Here is a 21,916-nt window from a genome sequence, read left to right on the forward strand (position 1 = left end):
GCTTTCATGACTCTTGTTTGATGATTTACTAACTTTTACTCAAAAAGTGATTAAATTTTTTTTGTCACACTGCAAGTTTTGCAACGCTTATCTGAAAAGCAGCCTAATGATGTTACTCAGTGTAATCTAAAGGCAGTTAACGTGCAAATGTCACTTTTTCTGACCAAACAACTTTTTTTTTTTGTAATGTGAAGTTTTTAAATTACGTTTTTAAACTACAGTTGAAAATTAAATTAATTTTCAAATTTAGTTTAATTTTTTTTTACACAAAAAGCACAGTTTAAATCTTAGTCTGGACTATTATTTCTTTTTAATCTTATTATTATTATTATTATTATTATTATTATTATATATCTAAACACTTAACATTTTAAAACCCATCACTCAAAAAATGTACCAGAAATGAATTCATATGTAAGATAATTAATTCCGTGCCCTTGATGCGGTAGTTACCTTTCTTTCAAGCTCAGGTCCTCTACCAGTCGCCTGAAAGCCGGAGTGTTCTGCAGAGTATCTTGGCTGTTCCCCAGGATCGTTTCTCTTTGGACCAAGATGTCTGATGTTTTTCCAGGTATCTGTTAGAGCCTGTTGCTTTCACCTTCCAGGCTGTCTCCATCTCTTCTATGAACATCTGGTATTTCTACAGTTTTTTATTCTTTTTTCTTAACAAAATCTAATAATAGTAATTTATTACCAGCAAGGGAAACATCTCCAGTCCATATTCTGCACATTTCTGTACACTACTGTCTACTTGGTTATAGCATGCCATGTATTATTCCTGCCAGAATCATACTGCTATGTGTTTAGTTGGTGCAGGGAGGTCTCTGTACAGCCTGTGCCTGGGATCCTGCCTGGATCTGCCACTTCAGTATTCTGTTGGTGGTACATCTCATGCAGGATTTTTCTCCTTGCGTTCTGGTTGCTTCAAGTCCTTTTCCTCCACTTTTTACTACCTGAGACAATCAGTTACTGCTGGATCCCTGGGAGCCTTCCTGATGTAATCCTGGCTCTTGTATGTTTCATTTTGGACACCGGCTACGTTGCCAACTGAACACTTTACACCCATTTTGACACATAAAGAAAAGCACAAATTGAGAAAGCGGCATTGTTTAAAATTCAGTAAACTGTGTTTATTCATGGTCCTAGTTATGCAGCAGTGTTTAAAATGTCACAACATGTAAACAACAGCCACAATGCTTGAATGCTTGGGCTACGAGAGTAGCAAGGAACTAGTTATAATCATTAGCAACTGCTCAGATGAGAAATAATGTTCTGTATTTTGTACAAACTATTTTTCTAAGGAGTGAACATGGACTGACAATAGAAGCATGACAGATACTACTGATTCTAAGAGCAAAGATAAGATCAGGTCGAAAGAGTCCAACTATCCACAAGTAAACGTTCCACACATGCCAAATAAATAACTGATCATTATAAAATGCCACAGCTTGAACTTGTCATATATCTTGGTTTTAAATCACTTTGTGCCCTCTGCTACATTCATTTGTGATTTGCATACATTTTTTTTTTTTTTTTTTTTTTTTTTTTTTTTTTACAATGTCATTGTTCCAATCAGTACGACTAACAGCTAATTTACATGTTCAGTATAAATAGAACGGTTTCATTGATGCAAATACATGGAATGCTTTAGGGAGTTTAACATATAGCTGCTCATATTGGTACTGGACCTTTTTTTTTAATGTTAGCCTCCCTCGCTCCTTCCAAACAACTGTTGCACCAGTACAAAGAAAATTAAACCAATCTTCATCCTCAGTCTAACCTCAGAAACCTCACTGTTTTCCAACACCACATAATTCCATATGGAAAAAGCAGCAGACATTAAATACATAAGAAGTGTATCCTTTTGGTTTGAGGTTTACCTTGTTCACAAAAAATATAAATGAATTACCTGAGGCATTTACGACAAAGTGTGATCAACATGCCGCGGATACCAAGAAGCTGGTTTTTCAAACCAGGGTTTGAAGCACACATTTATTCTTCGGAGATGAACACATCATCCAGCCTACAGCATCACTGGAGCAACAGCAGAAGCTGGGAAGGAATGCTGACTCTTAATGCGTAAACTGGACTGATTATACAATAATAATTCATTGGACAAGATCAGCATACTGTACTCCAATCATGTTGTTACAGCTCAGACGTTTTGGGCAAAGCTTCCTCAGTTTAAGGAAGCTCTGCTTTAGTAGGATGCATCTGTCCCCGAAAACTTTCTCTACTTAGCGCTCCTCACATGATCCACACATCAGCATCTACACACTGGCCAGAGAATTTTGTAGGACAACTGATTAGTCGAGATGGTTGTTTTACACTCATTTATCTCTAATCCAGAACATAACCTGTTTCAGAGCAGGTTAGCTGTTACCATGGTGATTTACTCTGGTAAGAAGTGAAGCAGCTGTGTAGTACAGAAAACTCACGGTTAACCATGAAGTTACTTGGATAAGAGAAAGTTCAGCTTTGTCATAAAGGCCTCTGGTTTAAAAAAAAAAAAAAACAGGCAAAGGAGTAAGATTATCTTTTTCCAAACATCTCTATCCTTTCTGGTGTGTGGAATGAAAGAGCAGGAAGACAACTCAGCAGCTTCCTAACCCCGATGATGAAGGCTGTGCTGTCGAGTTGGTGCTGTTCTGGCCTTTTCCTTTGTGCCTCTGACCACCTCGTCGCCTTCCACCACCTCCAGACTTTGGCTACAAAAGGACAAAGACTTTGGATGAGGCATTTCAAAACAGACATGTGCATTTGATTTCTTTAAAAAAAAAAAAAAAAACTAATCCAAGTGGTTACACCAGCTGTTTGAGCTAACCTTTCAGTTTAAGCACCACTTCTCTTACTCCTATTTCACCAACACATTTTACCTTGTTCTCTTTGTTGCCCTCCTTTATTTGAGGGTCATCATCTCCCTCTCCCTTTGGAAGCCAGCCGCGCAAGCAAAGGAGAGGGGAGAGAGTGCGAAGGAGTGATGTGGTGGGACAAAGTTTGAGTGTGAGATGGGAAAAATAAATATCAAAACAGAATATGTTGGATAAGATGTTGCATGTGAGGGAAAAGGGAGGGTGACAGAAGTCCATTAGCTAAAACAGATCAGAAATGTTAAAAGCAACACAGGCGGAGCTTTCCCCGACACATGCAGTATTTATACAGTGCGCTATGTTTGAACACCGTTGACTCACCAGTTGTGATGCGTTTGGGCCTGTTGGCTGTGCTATCGTTGCTGCATCATCACCAGTTGCCATGGTACCGTCCTCTTTTCGGAGTGGCGTCTTTTTTGTTGACTGCATCTTGATTTGTGGAGGTTTGGAGTTTGACGGCATATTATTGGTGGACTGCAGCAACTATAAAGTTTGTTAATCAGTATTTTTAGCTTCAACAAATTATTGATATTTGTCACAATTAAAATATGCTGTGAAAAGGATAAGAGTAGAAAGCTTCTGCAACACCATAAATGTTCTTTTAATGACTTAAGCAACAGGACATCACCAGAACATACTTCTCTCAGTAGAAACTAGCACTTTTTGATAGAAAACAACACCATCCATTAAAAGTAATAATCCCCTCTCTGAATCAGTAACAGGACATATGAAAATCCCAGCAGGGACACAGTGCAACCTCCACATGGTTTCCTACCTTGGTGATGGTTCCCACAGCCTTGGTGCGCCCCTCCCTGAACACCAGCCTCTGGTCGCAGTGCAGGTACTCGGGTGTTTTGATGAAGCGGAAGTGGACTGAAGCTTTGTCCCCTGTTCGTAAGCAGTCTCTGTTCATGGACAAGATGGTGGCTGTCTGCCTTATACTGCCGCAGTGGACTGCCAGTTGGTGAGAGAAAAGAGAAAAAAGGTGGAAGATTGACTTCTGCACACTTCAGAGATGAACTTAAATATGAACATGTTATTCACTCAGTGACTAAACAGATTATAGTTTGTTAGTGCAGAAAAACTGAGCTTTAAACACTGGACAGCTTTGGTATGGTTGTGCTACAGTTTAAAACCCATAGATCATGTACTTTTACCCCCCGATTAATCCTCAACACATGTTCTTTTCTGTGCTGCTGTCACCCACCCATGGCCTGGTATCTTGGAGATATTGTCGTTGGATGATGCAGCACAAGGATCTCAGCCTCAAACTCCCAGGTTGCCTGGGGGCTTAGCCTTGGCGACACCATCACCATGCCTTTCCTGATGGAAGAGCGCTTGATCTTTAAAATAAAATAAAAACATATAAGATGAAGATCAAAGCTAAAATGATGTTAAGTAAAAGAAATGTTCTTCTGGCCACATTGATGATTCTTGAGTTGTAATAAATATGCATGGAAGCAAAATGACAGCTAGGTGTTTATTATAGGGGGTTTAATACAATATCGACCTCAGTTTGGTGCTGTGGAACTGAGGGTTTGAATTTAGCAACTCACGCAGCAACGGGTTCACTCACTTTATTGCGAAAGTTAAAAGTATGTGCAGGATTTTTTTTCTTCCTTTTATACTGAGCATGCTGCCTAAAGACTGAACAACATTTGCAATCTCAACAATTTCCTGTAGATGGCACTGTGAGTCAGGTTATTCTACCTTTTTGAGAGCGAACGAGGCAGTCTGGCCCCCTCGAACCTCCTTCACAGGCATTCGCTTGCGGTGGATTGATTTAACAGCGATTGAGATGAAACTCCCGAGAGGATCTGGGCCAAGAAGCATGGTATCGTTCAGCCGTATGAGTCCACGCAAAGTAGTTCCTGATACCACAGTTCCCACTCCCTGCGACATAAAACATTGCCAGTGGTTTTCTCTTTTAGCGAGCATTTGGTTGGTTGCATTGGTTTAATTTGTAAAATACACGTAGTGATAGGAGTTCATCAGCGCTCAGAGTACCGGCACAGAGTAGGTGTCGTCTATCTGAAACTCAGCAGGCTGATCGTCCCTGTAGGATGTCCTGGAGGAGAGCAGGTTGAGAAACATTTTTAACAAGTCCATGTTCTCTCCAGTCACATTGGAGATCTGAAAGATGGGGCACATCCTGGAAAGAGGAAAAATGCAAGTTACAATGTAGTTTTTCCATTCTAACGCCATATGTAGCTGGGATAAACCCAGTTACCTCTCTGAACTGAAGTTTGAAGCTGCAACTATAACGTCATCCTTGTTCTGCACCAGGACGGGGATCTTTCTGCATCCGGGAGACTTCAGTAGTCTCTGGAGCAGCTTCAAAGTCTCTGACAGAAGGGAAGAAGGACCACAACAATTCAGCACAATCGTCCTTTACTTATTGCTTCGGATAGTTTTTTTTTTTTATTATTAAAAAGTTCCCAGAAAACCTACCTTGTAAGATGTTGGCTGGACACATGTCTATCTTGGTTACAACTACAAACACAGGCACATTCAGAGCTAATGCAAGACCCAAATGCTCTTTGGTCATCCCCACAATACCTGCATTACTGCCAACCTGGAAAGAAAAAGGAGAAACTTATATTAACATACTTGAGATCTAAATGGAAATACACAGGCGGCACACAAACACTGTCTCCCTCTTTCTGACCATGAGCATGCAGAAATCCGGAAGGTGTCCCGTCATCCCAAACACAGTGGTCTTAAGGTATTTCTCATGGCCGGCCAAGTCTATAAAGGTAATGACTTTTGAGGACTTCTCACAGATTTTGGTCCAGTCCAGGCTCCCACCGTGACTGTCTGGTTTGTTCACCACCTAGAAGCAGACAAAACATATCAGGACACTAACTTGTTATGCACATAACATATAAAAACTACATTTTTCCAGCATTTCATTGTACAGAATAAAAAAATTCATCATAAAAACAAGAATTAAAAAGTATTATATCTTTAATGATTTCAATTATTTTACAAGCATTGTAGTTAGCAGACCTGCCCCTCCTGGTCGAACCCCAGGATGTCATTGCCCACACTGCTGGTCCTGCCACTCTCCATCTCATGCTTGTGTCTGAAAAGTTTCTGGCGGGCAAAGCCCCTGCCATTGTCCAGCTCCCCATGTGTCAACACTCCCAGCAGGGTGCTCTTTCCAGCATCCACATTCCCCACCACAGCAACTCTAAAGGGCAAGACAACCAAAATACCATGTGAAAAGTGCTATACAAGGACGCTACATTTTTATTTGATGCCCAAATACACACAGTAGAAGAAAGTGTTTCAGCACTCTGGAAAGTTTGCGAAAACTCTGGCACTGTGACTGGAATTTAGTATTGGTAATCATGACAGTTTGAATACTAACCTGACCTCCAGGAAGTCTAGCTCGCCTACCCGCCTCCGTATCAAATAGTCACGCACAGACCCGGCAGCCTCCTTGCGCTCTCTGAGAGGAATAAGGTCAGCATCCAGTTGCTCACACAGAGAGTGTACCGTGGCTACCGAGGCCTCCATATCTTTCTCGTCCAGACCCCAGTCACCACCGTCTACCCAGTTGGGGAACAATAGCTGTGTTGTAACGGCACATGGTGATTACACTATCATTTACAGAGGAGCTGTGTGCGGTCTTACCAGAGCCCACCCCAATCACATAGATGGTCTCTCCGCAGCCCTCCTCCATTCTGTCCCGAAGCTGCCGGAGTAACGAGTCATACTGCTCTCCATTTGGGCTAACAAGTGCAAGCTGTTTGGTTCCAGGGATGAGAGAAAACAAGGAGAAAACATGTGACAGAGTCAATAGTAGCAGAGGTGGTAATAACAAACTATGCTGTCAGGACAAACTTTATTCACAGCAAAAAAGTCCAATGTCTAAATATGAGCTAGAAGGAATAATGTACCAGGGAATGGCAGGTTCTTCACATACCCAGCTGCCTCTTTTCCCATGATATATCTGTGTTACTCATTAACATAACCACTCAGATGTGGCCTGAAAACTCTCCATATGTCTAAATGTACTGCTGTTAGAACTGCTTTTTGGTTTGCTCGCTAAAATTAAATTCATTCTAGCTAAATAAATACGACTTTCACTACTTTCTTACTTGCTTTTGGACAAGACTTATGAAGTCCAATCACTATATCAATTATGGGTATCATTTAATAGCATAGGCTGTATATAATGTTTTTATGTGACTTTAAATCATCAGACAAAAGAGCTCACTGCAAACATGGTTATGATGGTGTAATTACTATGAAAGTAATGCTAAAAAAAAAAAAAAGTAATTAAGGGGTAAATTAATGGTGCTACAAAATATTATCAGGTTTAAATGTGGTAAAAGCCAGTTAAATGCAACTCTGACATAAACAGCATCAATAAAAGGCTTTACTGATAAAGTTATCAATACAGAAAGCCAATAAGGTCCTGCCCTACTGATGCAAGTCTGTTTATGGGACACATAACACGATGCAATGTGTCATTTGAAACTTCCAGGAAACAATTTGATCGCTGCCAGTCTTGCATGCAAACGCTGAGTATTACATCACAATGGAAATGTGACTCATGTAAAGAATTTCTAGAAGTAATAGCAACTTCCAGTTGTTTGGACTGGTTAGCAGCTGCTGGTAGCGGTTCAGCAGCGCAAACCTAACCGGTTTATTGTTGTATTTCATCAGTCCGTGTGTTTGTGTATGTTATTAGGATGTAATGAACAAACAATATTTTTTGTTACCATCATCTCCATATGTCGGTGGATCCTAATGCGTGTTTAAGGTGCAATATGCTTAGAAATGCGACTCGGGTCAGTGGTGTTTCAGGTTACGCGCTCGCGCATCAGCTGTGGCTAGCTTTAGCAACAGCTTCTTCATTTGACGTCTGCAAAAGCAAACCTGAGCTCAGGAAGTCAGCGGTACATAAAATGTGCAACACGTAGTGTTCAGCAGACACAGAATGAGCCGCTGTACAATGTTTACACAACAACATGAAATCGGCACGTTCATATTTTAGTTCATTCATTCACAGGAGCCGCTAGCGAGCGTTAGCTTGGTAGAGCTATGCCGTCCTGGGCCTAGCCGTACCTTGCTGCTGCAGTCAAGCCCACGATCCTCAGGCACGCCATTGGTCGTGTCCCCATCCTCGAAGCACTCGTCCCCGATGTCGTCGCCACATCCTCCTCTGTCTGGAGCAAATATACTTGCAGGAACTAAAGCATCAGCCAGTGCCACGGCACTTGGCTCGTGCGCCGCCGCTATCGATGCCATTTCTGTGCCAACTTTGCAATACTATAATTTCAGGCAAGGCAAATTGTTGTAATGACACGCACTAACTGCTGGCTAATCTTTGTTTGCTAGCATTGGCTACACAGGGGGGGTAGTCCAGCTTCACATTCACCAATGTTACAATAAAATAACGCCTGTATGAGAGTGGTAAGTTTGCATTCAAGCCATTTAATAATAGCGCTGCCATCACCTCATCAATATTAATGAGGGGTGTGTGAGTGAACGAACGTCCTTACGGTTTTATTCGCCAATAGTGTAATTTCTCTATGAATATTTTAGCAGCACACCAATAGTCGTAAGGGGGTGGTCCCATATTATTACAATTAGCACCACCCTCCCGCAGGTTAGTGGGGCAGCAGGGCGGGTGGTAATGTTGTAATCGCCTTGTAATACTACTGAACTGCTGATGCAAGTGTAAAACAGCAGCTGTAATGTTCTTTTAGCACTATGAACTGACTTTAAGAGGACATGTCTAAACATGTCGATGTTTCAAGTCATATAGCTCAATGAGAAGATCACAATTTCAGAAGACTTTTCAAGATATATTCCAAGTATGAAGGAAAGAGACCATGCAAAGAGAGCTTTGTAAACGAAAGTCAACAAGTGTGTTTTCCAGTGAGTTTAAAGATGCCCTGCCAGTTTCAACATACAGATATGACTGTGACTTAGGAAGTTAAACTCACTTTTCGCAGTGATCCACAGAGTTTAAATAATGTACAGCATGTGCCCCATGTACAGCACGTCAAGGGTTGCAGAACCTTCCTCTCACAGATGGAAAAAAAAGTCTAGTTTCTGCCCTTCAGAAAAGGAGAGTATGGAGGTTGTGCACTAAGGTACAATCCTGCTCCATGTACGTTTAATAATCTCACAACTATACCTTAAGATAAACTGTGGGTTTACATGGAGCCTAATATTCCTGATAGAAGTGGTTTAGAAGCCAAAAATAAAAATTTACAAATAAATAACTCAGTCAGAATAAAAAGAATAAAACCAAATGGTGTTTCAAGGAAGCACACAGAACTGCTCTGCTGCAGAGAGTTTGTTTTTAAACAAACTTTGAAATTGTACTTTTGTACAGTTTTTCCTCTTGATTTTCTCTGTAGGATCACATGTTGTTGCTTGAATAAAAGTGTGAAAAACAACAAACAAGGCAACTAGCATGCTAAAGAGAAAGGCCGCCATGATAAATCATAACATGTTTTATAGATCTGTGCATGTCACACTGCTGTAAAATAGTGTGACATGCTGTAGTGCCACATGTAAAAAGAAAATATTAGATTGGAATAAATCATGTCACATGGAAACAATTGACCTGAGAGGTTATATCAGTATAATTTCAGTCAGAAAGAGATTAGATGAACATTTAGTCAATGCTAAAAACATTTGCTGTTTCTACTAAACAATACAGTCTGAGACAGGAAAAAAAAAATCAAAGAAAGAAAAAAAGTCTGTTCATTGACATGTAAATGTTTGTAGGATAAAGAATCATCTCTCTTTTGGCCTGCTGTGCAAAACATGCATTTTAACACTTTCACTTAGGGTACAACAAGACAACCTGAGCCATATCACTGGTCTTCATAAAATACAAAGATAAAGATGCACTTTTTACAAATTTTCTTTTTTGTAAAGCCTGATATGGCCAAACCATTGAACTTAGGCATATTTTCACACTACTGTGCTCCCTAACAAAGCCTAATTTGGTTCCTATCTTGCTTCCTGTGTCTCTCCAGTTCTCTCAGTCTCTCAGTCTCTCCAGTTCAAGTCAGTGCAAGGTTGACTATTGTTTCATCTCCTGATTTGTCACCTTGTTATTTCCCTAGCTTCCTCTGATAATGTCCTCTTGTATTTGTTTGCTAAAGCAACTATGGTGCACAATGAAAATAGTTGATATCCAGTTGTTTGTATGGGATGCAGTGCTGCAAAGCAAAATTCAGCTGTCATGTGATGTACTGGCTGTAAAGTAAAAAAAAAAAAAAGCTTTTGAAGTGCATTTTGTCAGCCTTGGGACGTGACGGTACAACAATGGCTCCAGAAATGTGCTTAATTATGTCAGTGTGTCGTCAAAATAAGTCAATATAGTACTGAGTTTTAAGGTTAAGTTAATGTAGTGTTGCTTCAAAAATGCATTACTGTATTTCAAACCTTACAATGTTTAAACCTAACTCTTATGGTAAACTCTAGCTTAGAACATTTTACATCACATGATCTAATCAAATAGTCTTGTTGCATTCAACCTCAAAAGGGAGAAGCACATAAATGTCCTTCCTGTACATAAATATGTGATGCAATTGGTCGGGGAGTAAAATGATGATACTAGAACATTATATATTTTACTGAAAAAATTAAGAATCATTATGTTCAAATTCCTATAAGTAAGTTTCAAAGTAAAAGTAATAATACTAATCTTGATTGCACCAATCTCATCAGCAATTCATTAATCACAACTAAAAAGTTTCCATTTCCGACCTAAAATCTCATTTGCTGGAAGGACGTCCCACATGTCTGTCAGACATAAAGCCAAGGCTTGCAGACTCTCACTTTTATTTGCACTTGACAGACTATTCTACACCTGCAAAGATGACTAATGTAAGTAACAAATTAGTAACTAATGTTAGTGGATAGCAGTGGCTTACTTGCATTATAATAATAATTGTTATTATTTTTACATTTTGACAAATGTGGACGGTTTTCTCTCATGTTTTCAATGTAAAACTACCAGCTTAAACTGTTCACTTTTGGTCTTTTAGATAAAACTTTATGATGATACTGAAATTTTATACTGTTTATGGTTATTTTCTTGGTGCATTTAGGTAAAACACAGATAAAAGTCACTGAGCATAGCGCCACACATTGTTTAAAGTCCTTTAAAAGTTTTTTTTCATCAATTTCCTTTAGCAGCTTTGTCGTAGAGCACCATTAAGAAAAAATGAGTCATATTTTTAGTTAATGTAAGCACAGTTCCTGAAATGGGGAATTATTCACTCTGAAAAGCAATGAAGAAATGCTTTTTTAGAATTTAAAAATGAAAGGGAAAATGGTTAAGCAAGGGAACCATGCTTTAAGATTTTCATATTACACATTTTGTTTAAATCATTTCCTGTTTTTTCCAACCACAAGGAAACAAGGGGAGTTTTTCTGTAACTGAAATAACAGATGCAGCAAAGTACAGTCGCTGTACTTTGCAATGACTTTATGCATTAATATTATCTTTTCTATATGTTCGCAGGGTATGATCATAAACAACATGTCCTTCAAAGTTGGACAAACTCTGACTGTTGTTGGAGTAGCTAAACAAAATGCTACAAGGTAACTCTGATTAAAACATGTTTTAAACAAGAAGTTTTTCTCTTTCTTCTGGTTTCTGTTCCTTTGTTTCAACGGAATGGGTAACAAAGGCATTGAAAGTTCATCTGCGAACATTGCCTCTTCTTCCTGTGTGCTTTTTTTTTAGTACTAGCGGTACTAACTGCTGCTGCTGCCACCTGAATCTTTCTTTAGTATTGTCTGAAACATGAAGAATAAAAATCTGATCAATCTGTATTTTGCACTCTGTAGCTTTGCTGTGAATATTGGCCACAATGACCAGTACATCGCACTGCATATCAATCCCCGTTTTTCTTTCGGTGGAGATTCCAATGTGGTTGTCTGCAACTCTAACCAGGGTGGCGCATGGGGCCAGGAGTGCCGTGAGAGAAACTTTCCCTTCTACAAGGGAAATCAGTTCAAGGTGAGATGCTTGTGTGCTTCCTGTAACACGTGTTAACTGTTCCACTCCTGCAACTTTTTGTTCCATATTTTTTTCAAAGTCACTGTTTTTATGCTAATATCTCTATCATAATACTGTAAAATCCACTCTGTATGATTTTTTCCTCTGTCCCTCTTACTCAGATCATCACTATCTTCACGGCAACTGGGTTTGTTATTATTTTATCTGACGGATCCATCATCCACTTTCCAAACCGCCTGGGTGCACAAAAATACTCGTTCTTCAGCTTCACGGGGGATGCTCGCATCAAAAGTCTTGAGATCATGTGAACCTCAATTATGATGAAAGATGGATTTGCTTTTATTTCCTTTCACTTGTCTGGTGACATTGCAATGCTTAGAGGTTACAAATATCAGAAGAGAACTTTAAATGCGAGCCACTCGTAAAAGTTGCTGCTTATAAACCTACTTTACCTACTGTGCCTAAATGGGCTTTAAAAACACAGAGAGAAAAGCTTCAGTCATAAAATCAAACTAAATATGAATGTGTCGCTAAGTTGCTTCAAGCCATCTTAGTTTTACAGATTGGGTTTCCTTTGAGCTGCTCCAAATAGGCCTCTATTAAAAAATTAGTTTGTCTTTAACATTTCAGAGTTGTTGTATTATCTGTGAATTCATGTCAAAGCATGGCCTTCAATAGATTTCTTCTTAAAAAAATCTGCTGAGTCCCGTTGATCTCTTCTTTATGAAACTGCACAGTAACATAATTTAAGTTTACTGACATATACAGCTGGATATGTCACAATATTCATCACATACATTTTTCATTACTGTTAATTGTTACTTGTTGAAAGTCATAACAATGCTACTGTACTTCATCTCCAAAAGGCTTTTACAGATATTATAAAACTGTTATTGAAGACATATGCAACCAAAGAGATGCATGAAGGGTCTTTATTGTGAACAAGTACTTCCAAAGAGTCGGATGACTCAGCTGTTGATTTAGTGGTTGGGTTGACACTTTACCTAAGGACCACGTAGTTCTTCTTGCCTCCATCCTATCAGGTCAATATTTTCATGAAATGAAGGCAGGAATACTCAAGGTTCGACCCAGTATACGATGACAGGCTGTGGAAAAAAATATATCTGTCAAACAACCCAGAAAAAGGTCTCCATCACTGCAGTGCGTCTTTAGTTGATGTTGGGCACCAACATTTGTCTCACAGTCATCTTACAAAGGTTGACTCTTTGTAAGTTATGTTTTTTCAATCCTGAAATCATGGCAGGGTTTATTTATAACACAGCTCTCATAATATTCTAAAAAAAAAAAAAAGTGTCTTAGGACAAAGTTTATATTACTTTGACTTTTCTGATCCAACAGATGCATTTTTCTGACATACAAAGGTATGTGTAAAAAAGGAAAAAGGTTTAAGCCTGTTTTAGATATTGCAAAGCAACAGTTCTATCAAATATTAAAGAATAATTAATTTGGCAAAATAATTTAGAAGAATATCCAACTGCAGGAAAAAATGGTAGCCATATGAAATTCTGGAAGTCTAATGGGCTCGACTGCAGAAGACAGTCTCTTTCACCACACATGCACCATGCACCATGCACCAGCCTGTTGTTGTGATACACAAATGCATTATTCATACTGGTCATGGCACACTTTCCTCTCAACTTTTGGAGTATTTATGTGGCAACTTTGCAATGCAACTTACAAGACTGACTTTGACAGCTTTCTGTCTGGAAAAGTCTGTAACAAAATAGTTTTGTCTGTATGGATGTTACTTTAAATTAAAACCGCCTGTATGTGATTGTATTTATTTGCTCTATTCTCTCCCTAAGATCAACATCTACAAAGCTTTATTCAGATTTTAAAAAGAAAAGGGAAATAAAAGACATGTAGCAATAACCCATGCAAGCCACCAGGTGTCAGGTGTTCATGACTTGTCGTTCATGGCCATTTGGAAAAATTGAATCACTTCTCACAACTTCTCATTTTGGCAACAAAATCTAACCTATTTCCCCCTTTGTGGGCAGAAGTCAGTTCTTTTCTTTTTTTTCTCTTTTGTTTCTTCTTTTCTCGGTTTCTACATTTTTCCTGTCCTTAACTTTTATCCTCTCATTCTTTTTCCATCCTCTCTTCTATCAGTCACATCCTCCTTTCCTACATTTGAACTGGAAATAACCCATTTTAACACAACATAGCAATATTTTTAGGGCTGTTTGCTTTACAACCACATAAAGTTCATAAGCAAGAACCACACCACAACAATGTGAGCTTAGTTACTTGTAGATTTATGGTAAGATAAGGTTAATGAAGTTTATGAGGTGGATCGTCAGAGGTGTCATGGTGACATGCCAGGTGGGGGTACCATCTCATGATGTCAATGACCCCTAGCTTTATGGGACTGCCAAGATGAAACATAATTAAGAAGGGTAATAAGAGGGGTGCAAATGAATGACATTAAGAGGAATTGCAGAGGTAGAGAGGCTGTATGGAAAAATAAAGGAAAATAAAGGCTGGGTGGACATAAAGGTCCACTGAGAGAGGGTGGGATAAATGATGTGGAATGATGGACAGTGAGTAAAGGAGGGGGTTGGGTGAGGAGTGTGGAATGTGGATGAACAGCTGGAGAAAAGAAGGGAATGCTTAATGGGTGATAGTTAATAACAAGAAGGGAGGGCTTTAGATAATGTAGTAACTCAAGTTAACATAAACTTCACTTGGTTTTAATTTGGCTTGATACCAGTTACATCTTCTAGCTCGGGCTCTGAGCTGACTTATACATACTGGGAATTTGGAATGAAAGTATGAAGCTATGTGTGTGAACCCTACCGATGAATTTCTCTCAAAAACAGAGTTGTTTTTTTTCTTTTTTTTGAGAGGGGGGATCACACAAATGGTTGATGAGCTGTGTGTTTTGTCAAACTGACCCAATATCTATATGACTACCTATGATACTGTTTATCAAATGGACATCTTAAAAGTTGTCCACTCCTGAAATTTCAACAATAAAACTGGATTATTTGATGAATGAATGAGTCTTTGTGCAGAGCCCGATAGACTGTTAGAGCAATTTAATTTGATTCACGTGTTTTCATAAGGATACACGGAAAACCTGCTGGATTTCAGCCCTCGAAATTTCACACACCTGCTGTAGGCCAACGGTGGCCATTTGTAACAGACCCTGATATGCAGATTCCCATCTTATAAACTAGCAGAATCATCAGCCATCACCATGTTAATTTCTTTCAGACACACCACATGTTATCCATCACAGTTGTAAACAAATCTAAGCCATTGTGGAACCTGCATGTTGTCGTGGAATTTATCCGATGAGGAATAAATCTATAAATCAACTGTTTTCTGTTCAATTTATTGACCATGTACAGATGTTGCGGGCGAGAGGTCTCGAGAGCTCTGCCCCTGCTCAGAGTGCTACAGTGTTCTTTAGGCATACACAAACAACCTTTGTCTGGCAGCACTAGTCAAAACAACTGCTAGCTTTGAGATAACAACAGTCAAAGCTGAAACAGGCCTTGAACAGAACACTTAGTTTCATGCATGAATCTACTAAAGCAAGCTTACTGAACTACTCTAACTATGCAGAATATATATCTTGTACTACTTAAAAGAAACTTAATAAATGAGTAACATATTAAAACTACACTATATGCATAATTTCACCACAATGTCCATACTGTGTAAAAATAAAGACTGAATACATTCAGTATTTTCATCAAGACATTTTTTAAGAGTAGCACTCAAAAAAGAAGCTCCTGCTACAAAACACTTCTGCTCATGGAAATAACATAAAAAAAGGCATTTTATTAATGCTGAATGACTGCAAGGCACATTCCAGAGCAGACCTTTTCCTCATAATCTTATCACTGCATCACATGAAAGAGAATAAACTGTAGCAGAAAAGTTGCTTCTTGTGATTTTAATGTAATTTACATTAATCTGTGATGCACTGCGATCTAAATACGCATCTCCTGTTCTCTTTGAGTCACAGGGAGCAGTATCAGCTGTGCGTCAGCAGCTGAAAGTGTCCATAATTGTCGCCTGTGAGTCAGAAATCCAGACAATTTGGGATGTGACTTTATGACATTTTACTTAAGTTTCCCCCCCTCTCCTTAATAAACTTCACTTACTTTTCAGTCGGGCTGAGTTCAAACACTACGACTGGATCTTACTGTAAGTTAAGCTATATACAGTAAGTGGACATTAAGGCTGCAGCCTGGGCTAAATATTTAGCGGTCTCACTGGCAACAAATGCATTTCTATTTTTGGTTGCTACTCTGGGCGATGTTCCCTCTCTCAGACAGACTCTACCGGCATCCAAAGTAATGGCCTGAAGTCAACAAATAATCAATCTTTTATTAACTCACTTGTTAACCACTTGGTTTGTTTTTCATGCTCCATGACATTACTTTTCTTCAGTTGGTTGCTGCACAGTATCGGCATGCTTGCATTTGCAGTGGGGAGTGTCACTCAGGTTAAAGGAACCTCCCACACTGTATAAAGTCATGAGTCAGGGTGCAGACAGAGAGAGGCAAGGCCCTGCAGCACCCTCATTTCTTCTCTGCTGTACTGGACTGAGTATATCTGCAAAGATGATGAAAGTAAGTATATATTTATATTATTTACCAAACGGCACACTTGCACTGGTTTCACCCCCGTGTGTATTTTATGACTGAGAAGGATGATCACAGGTCACAGTTTAAATGTGGAACTGACAGCTGGTGCTGGCTCCTTTTCTTTTTTCGGCTGATGTAACTGAAATAGCTGAGATGAGTTGCAACATCTATTTGGCTTTTGGAAACTTTAGTTTAGTTGATTTCTTTGATGACCTTTTATGGTAAAAATATTCAGCACAATGCTCTCACGCACATTTGTCACCTTTGAACAGAACTATGCTTTTTCCAACTGTCACAAATGTGTTGTGAAGTTTATGTAGTCATCCTCTTTCTGTGATAAAACCTTTGCAATAGAATAACCTTCTAATATGTTGCTTTCATTCCAGCCACATCCCCTGTTTTTTTCAGTATCGGTAGTTTAAAAAAAAAAAAAGGAAACTAGCAGAAATGCATTGTGGTCTCTTTGAGTTCACAAACTCAGTAAACTCAGCAGATTACAATGAGACCCTTGTGCCATCCCAGATTTCTGCTGGCCCCAGGGGTAAACACTTTTGGAAAAGGTTGCAGTAATTTTATTTATATTAGAGAATGAAATTAAATCAAGTAATAATGTGAAGACCAGAATAGATGTAACAAAATTATGATTGTCCAGTTTGCATCTCAGAGAGAACAAGTCCCAGGTGGCTACTGTGAAATACAGTTACAGTCAATTTCTTTTCGCACTGAAAAAAAAGCTTAATTTACATAAAACGAAATTGGATAGGGATGACAGTTTGAGTAAAATCATTCATTGTAATCAATTATTTCTTTGTGCTAATTCTACAAGTCACTCTGAAGACATTAGACATGGTTAGTAGGTTGGAAGCCACATGTTGTCGTTATATGAATAAAAGGCCTGATGAGGAAGCATGAATTAAACAAAACAGCATGCAGAAGCCCTGAGAGATGCAGGGTGAGTGTCACCTCTGACCTCAACCCACAACCACACACTTCAAGCCCAAGTGACATCTCTTACATATGCATTTTACAAATGGACTCTAATTGGGAAAGAATGTCGTACGCATGTCATTTTAAGCTTTTAGGCTGATCTTTTTTTCGGCATTCAGCAATAACGCTGCACTGTTTGAGAATTTTTCAGCATCAGGAGCTTGATTAGCACTTTATTTAACTGATTTTTGATAGAGAACGGTGTCTCTAAAGGTACTTTTAAAATCTTCAAAGTTTTATATCTTTTTCACTCCAACATTAGAGTAGCATTATATCGGATTTCCCCAACAGCTGCTCCTTTGCACAGAAGCTTTATATTTTTAATTGGGGCTATGATTACAATTCTTTCTAAATTTCTTTAATAATAAATGCTGACTTTCTCACAATATTTATGACCTAAAATGATGCATAATATTTTTTGTATTAATTTTCTTCACAGCTTCTGAAAATATTCTTCCCTAATACATATCTAACTATTACGCTAACGAGAACAAATGCTTCATTACTCCCATATTTCACCTTACCTAATTTCAAAATTTAGCATTACAACATACAACTAAACTGGATTTTGCAATTCAATAACTTATTTCTTAAGTACAAGTTCCTCTTAATGCAGTCCAGTGTTCCTGTCTATATGTATGCTATAATTCATGCTGTGCTAAACATTTTCCACTGTTCGGTTTCCATCTTGTATTTAACAGAGGAAACTATTACTCAAATGAGGAAAAATCACCCCTCATCTCATTTCACCATTTCAGTTTCTGCCAAATTAGGCTAGTATGGAAATGTCCTTGGCAACGGCAAGGCAAAAAGGAGCTGGAATCTTTGCAAAGCTGGTCAATAGAAGTATAATTGGAAACACACATTTTGCTGTTTGTAAGAGTTAAGTAAGGACTAGTAAATTATCCAGGTCCAGTTTCAGAGTTTTCTTTTTCTGCCTGACCCTGTTATTATAGTTAATTAGATACAACACATTTTGGTAGTTTTAGCTCACAATAATGTACTGTATCACTCCTTCTGCTTCTGCTTCTGCTTCGGCTTTTGCGCAGGGTCTGATCATAAAGAACATGTCCTTCAAAGCTGGACAAACCCTGACTGTTGTTGGAGTAGCTAAACCTGATGCTACAAAGTAAGTCCTAACCTGTTTAACTGCCTGTTTCTATTAATATCAACAGTAATTGACTTATATGCTCTAAAATCATTCAGATCATGGGATATGGAAAAGTTACTGATGTGACATGTGGTTGAAATAAAGACTAAAGCTGTGTCTTCAATCAAATGACGGCAGTCTTTTTCAGTCCAGTTTACCCTCAGTTTCACCAGAAAAGATAACGAAGGATGTTAAAGTACACAACTTTTCCCATTTTTTGTTCTGTTTGCTTGTTCACACACTGACTACTTTTTAACTTAACCCTGAGGTTTCAATCAATACTTTCTGGTGTTTCCTTGAATGTAGAGAATTAAAGTAAAATCTGATAAGTATTCATGTTCTGGTCACTTTAGCTTTGCTCTGAATATTGGCCCAGATGAGCAGGATATCACATTCCACCTCAACCCCCGCTTCAACGCCCACGGAGATGAGAATGCAGTTGTCTGCAACTCATTTGAAGGCGGGAACTGGTGTGAGGAGCATCGAGACGGAGGCTTTCCTTTCCAGCAAGGAGAGGAGTTCAAGGTGGGAGTGTTCTTCTTTATGTCTGTCCAATCGTTCTTCCTCTTGGTTTGTCCTTTCTGTTTCCATTGCCTATTCTTGATTTGTATTTATAAGATATAAATACAAAAAGGAATAAGGAGAAGGTAAAATAAAGAATCAAAGTGCTTCCACCAATCTGCAGGAAAATGGTGCACTTCCATTTTTTTGACGATGGGGGATGGTAACAACCTTACCTTGATTAAAATGGCTGTGATGCCTTGTGCCTGTGATAATAATAAGAACCAATTTACAAACAAAACACATTTCAGGGATTATTGTTAACCTGATATTATCTTAATAAGTCAAGACTCTCTTAAATCCACTACAAGTCAAAAGATACGCGCTCTTAAAAAAATCTAATGAGAAAGTGTGACTAGACTTTTGACTGAGGGTGTAACTTTGACTTCATGTTTTTCCTGTCTCTTGTCTCTCAGATCATCATTGAATTCACACCTGCTGAGTTTGTGGTGACTTTATCGGACGGCTCCACAATCCACTTCCCGAACCGCCTGGGAGCAGAGAAATACTCTGTAATCAGCTTTGATGGGGAAGCTCGCATCAGAAGCTTTGAGATCAAATAAACTTCCATCCACCATTTATTTATCTTTCAATAGATAAAATATTGCCCAAATTGCCCACATGTTTTACATTTCTGAATATGTGCAGAGCTAACTTTTAATGCTTTACACTACATGTTATGCTAACCTGCAGGAAATCAGATACAAGTAACCTCACAGTTGCAAAAACATCTGTATCAAACTTTATACAACCAGTAATGTGGTTAAATGACAACTCTGTTATAATATCTAACTGAAAAGCAAGTCTAACCAAGTTCTCTCGGAGTTTTGGATTCACGGTTTACGAGGTTCAGCTGAAAAGAGCCACCTGGAATGTCATGCTTTACTGAGATACTTTAAACTGCGCTATAAGTTTTTTGTTTTCTTTGACATTCCAACTTTGTAACCCAGAATATTGCTTACCTGTAACAGCATGTCCATTAAAAAAAAAGAAAAAAACACAAAACAAAAATGCTAAACAAGGTTCTCTTTAAACTTTCTTCCTCATCATCAATAAATTATTTCCCCCAAATGAAATGTTGCTGCTTGTGACACACACTCTCCGTCCACCGCTCTATAACAGTTTTCCCTCCAGTTAAAGGTTAAAGGTTTATTGGCATTTACCAACTTGAAGAAAAGTCAACTTCAGCTGTGACTGTTTTTATTGTTTTTTTTATGGTTATAACTTTCTGTTATTTTCAGGGACAGTTTGTCTGCTTGATTTTCAGTCTGCGGGTAACATAAATGAAACTTGGAGTTTTTATGGGATTATTACAAACATTGGATGTTTTGTGCAGCTTGTCCCTTTTGTCTGGATATGGCACAAGGATGCAGGTCTGTGTAAGTGTTGGAATTCTATCTGCTCCCATTCGGACATGCCACCAGTTATATTTATCGTGACTCGGTATTACTCAACACAAATGCATAACAACATTTCTTAGTTTGTGTTTTATTCACTTTTGAAATAATGTGTGAAAAAATGTAAAATTCTTGCTACAAGAACGACTATTCTTCTAAGGAACCTGCAGTGATATACAGTGATAGTTAGACATATTCAAGAAATCAGCTCAAATTTTTGAGACTGACTTTTTTTTTTATCAGCAAAATGACATGAAGCTTCATTTATGTATGTTATGGCATGCTCTGTTTCCAGATTCAGAGACAAGTTACACATGATCCACCATGTTAATCCTGGTAAAAACTGCCTAAATATACCACTGACCATCTGTGGCAAGGCCAGGAATAATGTGCTCAGGTAACACTATACCAAGTCTGTATACCAGGATGACGCACATGATAAAATAATGTTGGCAAGGAATTCTCTCAGGATTACAGATTTATTTCAATTAAAAATGTTAAAAGAAGAATTCACTAAACAAATTAGTGAAAATCAAAAACCCAAAAAAGGTAAGCGGCCAATCAAACAAATCAAAAGAAAGAAGAAAGATGATGAAATAAAATGAATACTATCGAGGAGGATAGGAGCTGCTGATGACGGAATAAAATCTACCAGGGTTAGACCTTCCCACCCAGCCGAAACAAAACAAAACATAGCAAATTAAAAGGAAAGCGCTAAACCAAATCACACATTGCAAGCACAAATAAAGCCCAGAGTACAACTCTGCAAAGCCCAGGCGGCCAATTGACCTCTGGAGCATCCTCATAAAACCTCTCACTGCTGAATTAAACCAAGTAGCTACGCCACCTGAGGGAACTTAGACAATAAATAAATACATTAAAACAAGGAGAAAAACAAAACATTAAACAAAACAACCGTGCCATGCCTCTCGCCCAATGATTGCTGGGATAGGTTCCAGCTTCCCAACCCTGAATTGGACTTAGTAGTTCAGAGAATGTATGAATGAATGTAGGAATGAATGAATGAATGAAAACCAAACAGTGTAACAAATTTGGAATGTGGAACTGTGGGGAGACCTAGTCCTGGCTACGGTAACCCAGAAGGAAAACCTCACTACAAGTCACACATTGCTAATCCCACTGTAAGGATGAAAGGATGACAATCACCAAAGACATCAATATTCATTGTTTTGCTCCCTGAAAAGACAGGGAGGTGAGAGAAGAAGGCCTTTGGTAGGCCACTGCAGTGCTCTGAAACTGACAAGCAGACTGAGAAAGAAACAGAAATACAATTTTGTGAAAACAGCAAATCCTTTGAT

At 38.6% G+C, this 21,916-nt stretch overlaps 3 protein-coding genes across 3 annotated transcripts; 2 read left to right on the plus strand and 1 right to left on the minus strand.

The window, feature by feature from the left end:
- Positions 1–1,144: 1,144 nt before the first annotated feature.
- On the minus strand, positions 1,145–8,289 carry gtpbp1 (GTP binding protein 1). Its single transcript, XM_079253554.1, has 13 exons — positions 7,950–8,289; positions 6,510–6,621; positions 6,244–6,424; positions 5,880–6,063; positions 5,539–5,703; positions 5,322–5,445; positions 5,101–5,215; positions 4,878–5,022; positions 4,581–4,763; positions 4,078–4,213; positions 3,646–3,824; positions 3,192–3,353; positions 1,145–2,708 (listed from the first exon to the last, which is right to left on the minus strand). Exons 1-13 carry the CDS (start codon positions 8,130–8,132, stop codon positions 2,595–2,597), a joined length of 1,983 nt encoding a protein of 660 aa, XP_079109680.1. The 5' UTR covers positions 8,133–8,289; the 3' UTR covers positions 1,145–2,594.
- Positions 8,290–10,727: 2,438 nt separating this feature from the next.
- Positions 10,728–12,185, plus strand: LOC306765563 (beta-galactoside-binding lectin-like; the record flags this gene model as incomplete). Its single annotated transcript, XM_079253042.1, has 4 exons — positions 10,728–10,736; positions 11,377–11,456; positions 11,706–11,877; positions 12,039–12,185. The coding sequence occupies 4 exons, from the start codon at positions 10,728–10,730 to the stop codon at positions 12,183–12,185; spliced, it is 408 nt and encodes a 135-aa protein (XP_079109168.1).
- A 4,190-nt stretch (positions 12,186–16,375) lies between these two features.
- lgals2a (lectin, galactoside-binding, soluble, 2a) lies at positions 16,376–20,262 on the plus strand. Its single transcript, XM_079252472.1, has 4 exons — positions 16,376–16,487; positions 18,539–18,618; positions 18,993–19,164; positions 19,617–20,262. The coding sequence occupies exons 1-4, from the start codon at positions 16,392–16,394 to the stop codon at positions 19,761–19,763; spliced, it is 495 nt and encodes a 164-aa protein (XP_079108598.1). The 5' UTR covers positions 16,376–16,391; the 3' UTR covers positions 19,764–20,262.
- Positions 20,263–21,916: the final 1,654 nt, after the last annotated feature.

This window comes from Telmatherina bonti (genome assembly GCF_933228915.1).
Source record: "Telmatherina bonti genome assembly, chromosome: 14".
Lineage (NCBI taxonomy): Eukaryota > Metazoa > Chordata > Actinopteri > Atheriniformes > Telmatherinidae > Telmatherina > Telmatherina bonti.

What these genes read in the sequence shown, in the direction of transcription:
- gtpbp1 (XM_079253554.1), bottom strand. Translation starts at nt 8,132, where the DNA reads ATGGCATCGATAGCGGCGGCGCACGAGCCAAGTGCCGTGGCACTGGCT. An exon ending in TGTGATTGGGGTGGGCTCTG is followed by an intron (nt 6,425 to 6,509) that starts GTAAGACCGCAC and finishes CCAACTGGGTAG; the next exon opens with ACGGTGGTGACTGGGGTCTG. An exon ending in ACGACACCTACTCTGTGCCG is followed by an intron (nt 4,764 to 4,877) that starts GTACTCTGAGCG and finishes TTTATGTCGCAG; the next exon opens with GGAGTGGGAACTGTGGTATC.
- lgals2a (XM_079252472.1), top strand. Translation starts at nt 16,392, where the DNA reads ATGAGTCAGGGTGCAGACAGAGAGAGGCAAGGCCCTGCAGCACCCTCA. An exon ending in TATCTGCAAAGATGATGAAA is followed by an intron (nt 16,488 to 18,538) that starts GTAAGTATATAT and finishes GCTTTTGCGCAG; the next exon opens with GGTCTGATCATAAAGAACAT. An exon ending in GCTAAACCTGATGCTACAAA is followed by an intron (nt 18,619 to 18,992) that starts GTAAGTCCTAAC and finishes TGGTCACTTTAG; the next exon opens with CTTTGCTCTGAATATTGGCC.